The 9,630-nt window shown below is 55.3% G+C and overlaps 1 protein-coding gene and 1 long non-coding RNA gene across 2 annotated transcripts; both read right to left on the reverse strand.

Moving 5' to 3' along the window:
* Positions 1–1,171: 1,171 nt before the first annotated feature.
* On the reverse strand, positions 1,172–3,941 carry LOC119113980 (uncharacterized). Its single transcript, XM_037238219.1, has 3 exons — positions 3,647–3,941; positions 3,110–3,239; positions 1,172–2,438 (listed from the first exon to the last, which is right to left on the reverse strand). The coding sequence occupies exons 1-3, from the start codon at positions 3,654–3,656 to the stop codon at positions 2,219–2,221; spliced, it is 360 nt and encodes a 119-aa protein (XP_037094114.1). The 5' UTR covers positions 3,657–3,941; the 3' UTR covers positions 1,172–2,218.
* Positions 3,939–8,796, reverse strand: LOC119113981 (uncharacterized). The gene is made up of 3 exons (XR_005095989.1): positions 8,655–8,796; positions 6,510–6,626; positions 3,939–4,019 (listed from the first exon to the last, which is right to left on the reverse strand). It is a non-coding gene; the product is annotated as an uncharacterized LOC119113981 (long non-coding RNA).
* Positions 8,797–9,630: the final 834 nt, after the last annotated feature.

The raw sequence follows: 9,630 nt of genomic DNA on the forward strand, positions 1-9,630 counted from the left end.
TTATTTCACTAGTCGATTATGCAAAAGAATAAATGTTCTCAAGGCACACATGGGATGGCCTCGTTTGTTTTCGAACTCATTTCGACGCGCTCTTTTCAACACTAATGCGACCCCTTATTCCTTTCCGGCTAGGGCAGGAACGAGAGGTGCACGATCGACCCACGAGACAGGACGGTGATATATTACCTTGTACCTCATTCGCGTGCTGATATGGGAAAACGACGCTCTTCTATTCGCGCAGCCAATATGTTTGACGCACTCCCGGACCATCCTCGAGGTTTCCCGGCTATCTCTTTCCCAAAGCACTCGCAGAGACATCTCACGGGACACTTACGGATGTCACGATCTGTTTATGCGGCAGAAGTCGTGACTTGTGTGCATTTTCGTGTGCTTCAGTGCGTTTGCGTTAGATGCCTGTCTTTGCCCTTATGACCTACACGATACGCATCTTATCTGCTGTTGATGGGTATTAATAGCCCGGAGTTCATTCGGGATTGTCCAAATGGGATTCCCGGGATACGGTAATCCCGAGATTCGGCGTTACCAAACGCACACCAATCAATCTATCAACGGAAGGAACTAGGGAAGCAGCTACACGAGGAACTAGGGGAGCAGCTACACGAGGAACTAGGGAAGCAGCTACACAAGGAATCAGGGGAGCGGCTACACCGAGGAACTGTCACGTCAGCTGCGACCAGGTCCAGATGCCGACCGGGAAACTCTCCGGCTTCCCGGAAGCCGCCCTCAGTACAGCAGGGCTATATGAGCATCGGGAACACTCGTGGATCGAGATCAGTGGTGTGCAGGGGCGGGTAGGTCACAGGTATGGCACGGGTATGATGGTATGACACACATATGATGTGCGGAGGCCGAGACAGGCGTTAGCACTGTGGGAGGATCGGGGAGGAATGCTTAAAAGTCGGGAAGAATGCTGAAACCCTGTCAGGAATTTCAATGTAATCAATCTCAATCATCTGAGACTGGATTTTCTAGGATCGAATAAGCGGAAGTCTCAGCTTACCTCGTAATAAAACAAATAAGAGCAGTCAGCATGGGAGTCCGAACAGAGGTTCCGACGGCAGGTTGCGTTCGCCGGGAGACCGATCACACGTCACGGTGTCAATGTCACGACCGATATTAGAGTTCGAAATAGTGCTTCACACGCAACAGCCTCGAAAACCGTGCGTTATATTAGGAGATAACATCGAGTCGATCAGATCACCCGGGCGTTAACATTCCGTCGCTTTGTAGTTTACTTTTTCTTCCCGCTATCATTTCCTAGCCCTCACAACAACTCACTCTACATGCACAGATTCGTTCGCGCTCTTTACAAGCATCAAGCGCATAATCGTCGCGTTCTCGCAACAAACGGGTGGTGCAAACGAACCCATCGACATGATCATGGGCTCCATGGCAAAACTTCACAACGCACGCCACCCACGTGCAAGACAGTGCGCAACATCCCCACAGCGTGACAGCATCCTACATACGTGGCAGTCCTATCGAAACGCTGGTAGACATTCGCTGCGCGCGTTCGAAGTATCGCACCGGAAAGCTCCTAAACTGACACCGAGCACCCGACAGCAAGAGCCGCGCTCGCGCTTGTGCTCGCGCTCGTGGTGCAGAACCCGCTGCGATTGGCCAGGGGCCAGACCCGCAGACCAGGTTTGCTGAACGACGCCGGGTTAAACCATTGCGAAAGTGCACTTGTTACGCTGACGCACGCCAACCGCCTGCGCTGAACGTCATGTGTTGTCGGGCCACGCGGCCGCATCGGCTGCAGCGTCAGGCCTGCGATGGTCGTCATGCCTTTATTGCTCAGACGCTGTCAGAAACACGAGCCCGTTCTCGGTATCGACGTTCTCGAGCTCGCTGCCGTAGATTTCACTCCGCGGGCGTCACACCGACAGGGCACGAAGGGGCTGAGTGAGTCGTTCCGATTTCCAAGGTCATGCCGCAGGACACGGGCCCCCATTCGTGCCCTGACTGGTCCAGACGAGCCGGAACGCGTCCGCTACACCCCAGAGCTGGCTACGGCGCCTGAGCACTTCCCCACGTCGCCCCAGCACGTGTCCACCGCGGCACCGGACGCGTCCACCGCAGCGCCGAGAGCGTCCACCGCACCCCAGCGCCCAGACCGGCCGCCGCTGCCTAAGCGCGTCCCGGCGCTCTCCGGCAGCCCACAGCTGCGCCCACAGCTGCTCCAGCGCCGCCGCCCCTACGACAAGCGGTAGCTGTAGTCCTCATCGTCATCCTGTAGCGGCGGCGCGGGCGTGGTGGACGGCGGCTGGCGCAGGTCGTCGGCCGACACGTGGCGCCAGTACACGTAGCCGATGCGCCAGCTCGTGCTCTGGCGCCAGTCGAGCTGCTGGTTGGTGCGCGCCTCGTACGGCACGTAGCCGCGGTGCGCCAGGAAGATGGTCATGCGCTCGATGCTCCTGCGGCGCAAGCAGCGCGCGGTCGGCGGGGTGAGTCGAGGGCAGACAGAGCAGAGCGTGCGATGGACAAACACTTGCTGGTTTGGGTGATTTAACCGGGGGTAGTATGACATGGTGACGACAACGTTCCACTACATTTACTGGCTTATTTTCTCTGAATGCACCTGGACGTTTCTGGCCCCAGGGCTGGCTACCCGTGCTGCGGATTTTAAAATCACCCCGTGGCATGGTCAAGGGGGCCTTTGGGGACGTGTTGCCCCGCCTGGAGATGGCAGGGACACCTTCTGAGGGAATACTCCTCCGCCTAGGATGGTAAAGACACTGTATGGCTTAAAACGCGAGGGCCTCTTGATAGTTTAAGATTTATAAAGGGGTGCTAAAAAACCGAACAACGGAGCCCCCCGAGCAAATAATAGGACCCCGAGCCCAAGACAGCTCCCTGCATCCAACAATAGATCTATAAGAGACGACAAGATGTCCTTTGGCTGGAGGGACTACTGGACGAAAACCTGCTACGCCATTGGTGCCGTAACTTCCCTGACTCCCCTCCGACGGCTCGACTCTGGCTCCCCACCGACTCTGCTCGGCCCTGACTCCTCGCAGACCCTGCCGGCCCGCTGCCGTCTGATCCCCCCCCCCCCCCGCTGGTCCCTCACGTCCCGCCAACTCACTCTGGCGTGCAGGCCGTGTTCGGCCGCCGTTGGTGCAGGAACATGAGCGACCAGTCCATGAAAATGTAGGGGATGTGCACGCCGCTGAACAGCTGCGTGGCCGACGAGATGGCGCGACACTCACACCCCTCTGAAACGGCGGCGGCACCCGGTCATCGGTCACGCACGCCCCTCTGAAACGACGACACACGGTCACCGGTCACCTGTGACACCCTGCTGAAACGGCGGCAGCACCCGGTCACCGGTCACACCTCTCTGAAACGGCGAAACCCAGTCACCGGTCACCGGTCACATTCCTCTGCAACGGCGGCATCCGGTCACGAGTCAGCTCACTGCTCGACCACTGCCCGGCTGACCGCCCTACTGACATCAAGCTGGGCAAAATCTCGAAATCTCAAAATCAAACTACTTTTTTGTGCACAGAATCTCAAAACAGAACCGCGCATCACAGCAGTTCCACATGATCAGAGTCCAGTCAGTCCACACAGCGTGCCCTTCCCAAGAGACAGCGGGTGCTGGAGGTCGACCTTCACGTACCAACGTCCATCTTGATGAGCACAATCCTCCGCTGAATGAATGGGTACAGGTCGTCCGTCAGAATTGTCTTCACAGCCTCACGCGCGTTCGTGTCGTACGAAGTGTCCGCTATCACGATGCTAGTGCCCCCTATATTGCCATGGGGCTGGCGCAGCCACGCGTAAGTTCTCGAGTTGTAGATGGCGTTGTGAATTAGCGTGATGTTTTTGCGCACGCCAGATAGCAGCGCCGCGTGGTGGATGCGTCGCAAACTTGAGGTGACCGGCTCCACCGCCAGGACGCGGTGACCCTGCTTAGCCGCGAGAAGCGTGTGGAAGCCGATGTGTGCTCCCAGGTCGATGACGTCAGAGTTCGGATAGTTCCGCAGAGCTTTCTGCAACAGAAATCTCGCGTTAGCAATCCAAACTCCGTGGGAAAGCACTCAGTATATTGTTTTCTGTGGTTGGCACGGATTTATCGCGCGCTCCGAGCACGGGAGAGCCAGCCTCGTTTTTCTCCGCTTACTATTTTATCCAAAAGCACACATGGCGGTCTATCCGTCCCGTTCATTTATTACCGCTTGCTCCGAAGTTCTTGCAATGCCCCGTAACCCCAGGGACCCACTGCCACCGTCAGCGCCAACTCTGTGTTAAGGCCTCTCTGATGGAAGCGTCGTCCGAACACCGAGACAAGCCCTCGAGTCGAGACCCCCGCCGGACAACACTCAGCAACCGTGACAACCAACAACGGCCATAGCGCCGAACAGCTCTCACCTCTAACGCTACGCTACGTTGCGTTACGTTACGTTACGTTATGGGCTAATTGCACAGCCCTTGAAGATTCAACCGTGCTTGATTTGAACCAAAATGCATGTTATTAGCTCTTCCAGTACGAGGTAGCCTCAGTGGTTTTCGAGTAAGCAGCGGCCCCAGTGGCGATCATTCGAGGAACGGCAGCGCCAGTGGTGATCACTCCAGTGAACGGCAGCCCCAGTCGTGATCACTCCAGTGAACGGCAGCCCCAGTCGTGATCACTCCAGTGAATGGCAGTCCCAATGATGATCATTCCAATGAGCAGTGGCCCAGGCGGTCTCTCCAGTGAGAAGGAGCGTCGGTGGCTCCTCACTGAGCACTCACAGCCCCCCCCCCCCCCGCTCCGCTCCTTCACTAAGCAGCAGTCTCAACAGTGTCAGAAGTCCCTCGTCAGTCCAGCCCTGCTCCATCGCCTTAGCATCTGAGATTGTCTGCACCAACTTCCGTCCAACTGCACGAATCAATGGGATACAACATATCAAAAGGATCCTCACGTATCCATATATGCAGTATTGCTGCTGTTCATTAGAGTTTGGGGCGCAGCGAAAATGTCAATGTTCTACGCGTGTAGAACATAAACATGTGGCACGCATCCAAGAGAAGTTAGGCGAAGTCGGGAGGCAATAAACGTGTTGTTTTGGAGGGCGGAAACGGAGTGAAACGATCCAACGAGAGAACGAGACTTCCGGCTGCTCCTATCAGCAACAATTAATTCAACGGGGCGATGAGAATTGAACGCAAGGTCCGCGAAAGGAATAACCAAGAGAAGAGGCCGGGGCCTATCTAATTCAGCGGATACTTATGATTCATTAGTCTGTACCCGAAAACGACAATTCTGTCAAAACAATGTTGTCAAAAGCGCAGGCCATGTCAAATGAGCTCAGCATATGATGCATATGGTACAAGCATGGGCTACATCCCGACGAGCTGCATGGCTTCTCCACGTCTTTTCCGTCACGAGCGATTCCTTCTTCCCAACTGAGAGAACGCCATCCTTTGTGACGGTTGGCGTCGAGTCAACACGAGCACGGCCGATCGCAACAAACCAGTGAATGGCTGTCACTGCTCGCCCATCCAGTGCCGGCTCAGCTCCCGCCGCCGCGAGATCGGCGCCCGGCTGAGCTTGCAGGGACGATGACAGCCGCCTGCTCTGGCGCTGCGACCGCTGGCAGCGCGCCAGCCGGTGCTGGGTGTTCAGCGGGGAGAGCCGGCGGGTTTTAACAATGGCAAACGTAGGCGAACTACCGGGGAAGGCCGTGTTCAGAGGATGTGGGTAGCGCAGGGGGGGGGGGGAGGGGGAGAAGGGAGGCGTCCGTTACGCCCACTGAGCCGGAGTCTCCCCTCTGCGATAACCTACGTCCAATTCGGCCGGGAGCACGGCAATGCCGTCCCGTAGACATCAAAGACCAGGCTGTTGAGACATATTGAGACATGCTGAGATATGTCAATATCTGCAAACAGCTTCATCTCGCCAATCATCCCAATCAGCAAGACAGCATTCAAGCCTGGGTCAGAGCTGTTCCTTACGTCGACGCGCCCAACTACCCTATTTCACCATAAACATCACAGATGGCAGAATACTTTCTTGAGAGGGTTTTCATGTCACTAAAGTGGCGTTTGTTGGACATTCACTGATACGTGGCCCCGCCATGTCCCACCATTCAAACACTAGCTAAACGATGGGGATCACGAACATACTGTATCAACTGGAACACGGTGAGAAACCGGGACCACCAGAAGCCGTGTGTGAGCAGCCGACCCTCTCACCTGGAACACGGTGAGAAGCCGAGGCTGCCATACGCCGTGTGTGAGCAGCTGACCCTCTCACCTGGAACACGGTGAGAAGCCGAGGCTGCCAGACGCCGTGTGTGAGCAGCTGACCCTCTCACCTGGAACACGGTGAGAAGCCGAGGCTGCCAAACGCCGTGTGTGAGCAGCTGACCCTCTCACCTGGAACGGGGTGAGAAGCCGAGGCTGCCAGACGCCGTGTGTGAGCGGCTTACCCTCTCACCTGGAACACGGTGAGAAGCCGAGGCTGCCAGACGCCGTGTGTGAGCAGCTAGCCCTCTCACCTGGAACACGGTGAGAAGCCGAGGCTGCCAGACGCCGTGTGTGAGCAGCTGAGCGGACACGTAACGGTCCTCAGTAGCGCTGTACACACAGACGTCCACCTCCGGCACCGTCACCGTCTGCGGAGCGCGCGTACAGGTCAGGAGGTCACTGCCTGAGGCCAACGCCGCCAGTCAGGGCAGTTCTCGCCGCAGATGCATGCAGGCACTGAGGCGCTAATGCAGGTACAGACTCGGTAGGAAGTGCTGGGTGAGAGCGGGCGGCAGAGAAGCGATAATGCACCGGAGGCTTGCTGAACGAGGCTTTCGTATCAACCCATGGATGGTCGACACGGAAGCCGGCGCTCCCGGACTCGGGCGGACTGCCCTCGCGGACTAAAGGACGCTGTTGGACGGTTACGGTGATCACATATTTGTGTTTAACACGCGTTCTGGCGGGGGAGTCAAATTGACCCCCCGAAGGTTTTCCGGAACGGTTTCCGAACGGCGCGACGCAGCCGTGCCAAATTTTGCAAAGCTGTAGACAATTAAATAGCGGATTGTTCGGCGTCAAAAATTTAAATGTACCTTGCAAGGTCGCTGACCCATGGCAGGTAAACGTCAGGCCATGGTTTCAGAGAAGTCAATTTCTACGGAATCGTTCAGTCTGATGGAACAACGGAGTGTTAAACGAAGCTATACATCTCTGAGATGCTTTGTTAGGCAACACAACAGTTGAATGAGCAAGTTGCATTGACCTAAAGTCAGGTATGAAGGTCAGACCAAGGTCAAAACGAACATGTTTTATCACTCTAGAGCTTGCTGTATGGTGTAGTTTCTGATGCTCATTTCGAATTTATTGATAATGTACATGCAGGAACTGCATTATACCGTCTTCCATAGACTTCTCAGAGGTCAAAATAGGTTATTGACCTAACATGACCCGGGTCAACGTTTTGTTTTTCGGAACATACTGCGCAGCGTAATCTTTGTCGCTTATTTAAATGCAAAACTCAGAGCAGCTTGTATGGCTTGGTCTTCATGACCTTAAAAAGGTCAAACAAGGCCACTGAACTTAACTGAGCACGTGGACTTCTGCTTAGAAACGGTTATTTAGGTTTTGAGGACACTTTGGAGACCAACCTGAAATTTGACCCTGTTTGACCTAATTTGACCCAAAGGTCACGACCTACGAACCTGAAACTTTGACCTAAGTGAGTTCACGTACAGTTCAACATACCCTGTAAGTGTGCTTTCTCTAGCTGTAATAGTTACCGAGATCTCAGGGGGGGGGGGCAAATTGACCCCCCCACCCGAGCGAAGGGTATCCAGCCGGCCACCCGGGCGCGTGTTAAGGATTTGGGCAGTTTCTGAGCTGAGAATTATCATTGACACCGTTCCATGACGTCGCGGAGAAAATCCAGCAACATTTGATTGCGAACGTGAAATGGGCAAAGCGGCGACCAACGTTGTTCACACATGCCGTTTATGTGAGATTGTCCGATGACAAACACGGAGAATGGAGGTGCTCTTTCTTCCCAGTTTTCTACAATCCTTACTCATCCGTACACAACCCATCCGGTTGTTTATGATGCTGATCTATAGCTGTACTCTGTTGGCTGTCTGTGGCTGCCTATGACTCCACCCCGTATAAAGTGCATCATCCCGTTATCGGCAGCTTCAGTACAGACCTCTTCCCAGGCACTGTATCAATACATTACACTGCCTACTGCGCCGCCTGGGGCGCAGCTGCACAACTGTACGGCGTCGGCCGTCACCCGTCACCTGCCACCCGTCACCTGTCACCCGTCACCTGTCACCCGTCACCTGTCACCCGTCACCTGTCACCTGTCACCCCGTTCATCTCTGCGCGAACTCCGCTGTGGACCTCTCTGACGTTCCCGCACCGCCTCCCGTCCCGCCTGTGACCCCGTGACCCTGCGATCGCGTAACTTCATTCACCCATGACCTTGTGATCCCGTGGCTGTAGCCGAGTGGCTGTGGCTGTGGTCTTACTGTAACAGTAACTGTAACAGTAACTGTAACTGTGGCTGTGGTCTCATTCCCCCGGCGACCTCTCGATCCCGCGTCTGTGTGACCCAGTGACCCAATGACCCCGCGTCCTCACGCTCCCCGTGACCTTGTGAGCCAGTGACCGGGCACCGGTACCTGTATACAGCGGAGCTCCCGATCCGAGGCGTTGCCGGCGCCGGGGCGGTACAGCGAGACGTGGCCGGAGCCGTCGCCCCCGGAGCCATGACTGGCCGCCGACACGACGCCGTATATAACGGCCGCGATTAGCGCCAGCAGCGCGATGAGACCTGCGAAGAGAGGGGGTCGAGTCTTACCATCACGGTATCCTGGCGGGATGACGGCTGCAGGTTCCAGGTACTCCAGAACTTGTCATTTCGGGCTTACACTCCCCGGAATTTGAGTGCAGACAGCATACGCCTTGTGGTTCGACATTCGGGTGCCTGCTATGGACGGAAGATGTGGAATACTGAGCCCAATGTTTCACGTCAGACCAATTTGCGAAGACATTATGTTTGCTGTGAGTTTATTTGGTGCATATCAGCATGGTGCCGAAGGCAGTCACTCATTTCTGAAGCGAACGTTCGACATTTTTAATGCGTCTTCCATAGAAGCAACGCATATATTTTAGTTTTTTTTGTAGATTTCCCCAAAAAGGTGCCAAAACGGGGCCAATATCTCGGCAGTCAGGTGTGCAGCAACGCGGAGACAACACAATGTCAGTTGACACAGATCACACAGCTGTATGTTTTCCGAAATCCGTGTTTGGGTGGTAGATCGTCCCGACTTAAGTGCCAACCAGGCATTTGCGTATTTCAAGCCATGCTAAAAAAATCGTCAGATCTTGTGAGCCAAATCGGACGCGACTTCAAATCAGTTGTTGGGTTGCCGTACCTTGGAGTACATTTACGAATCATGGAGGGTTTTTAACCGCTGTTCCACCAGTGGTCCCGTCAGGTATCGAGCACAGACATGTCCAAAAATGCGGGTCTCAAACGCCCAAATCTGTGGCGAAAACCGAGTAGCGTTGGGCGACGAAACGCCTTTGATCGTACATCCGCAACGCTGCTCATCCAATCGCCGTGAAGTTCGCGTTTGTTGTGGATAGTTGCCT

Source organism: Pollicipes pollicipes, unplaced genomic scaffold (assembly GCF_011947565.3).
Source record: "Pollicipes pollicipes isolate AB1234 unplaced genomic scaffold, Ppol_2.1 Scaffold_7262;HRSCAF=8765_pilon_pilon_pilon, whole genome shotgun sequence".
Taxonomy (NCBI): Eukaryota; Metazoa; Arthropoda; class Thecostraca; order Pollicipedomorpha; family Pollicipedidae; genus Pollicipes; species Pollicipes pollicipes.

Coding starts and splice junctions, on each gene's coding strand:
- LOC119113980 (XM_037238219.1), bottom strand. Junction 2,439..3,109: donor AACACGGCCTGCACGCCAGA/GTGAGTTGGCGG, acceptor CTTGCGCCGCAG/GAGCATCGAGCGCATGACCA.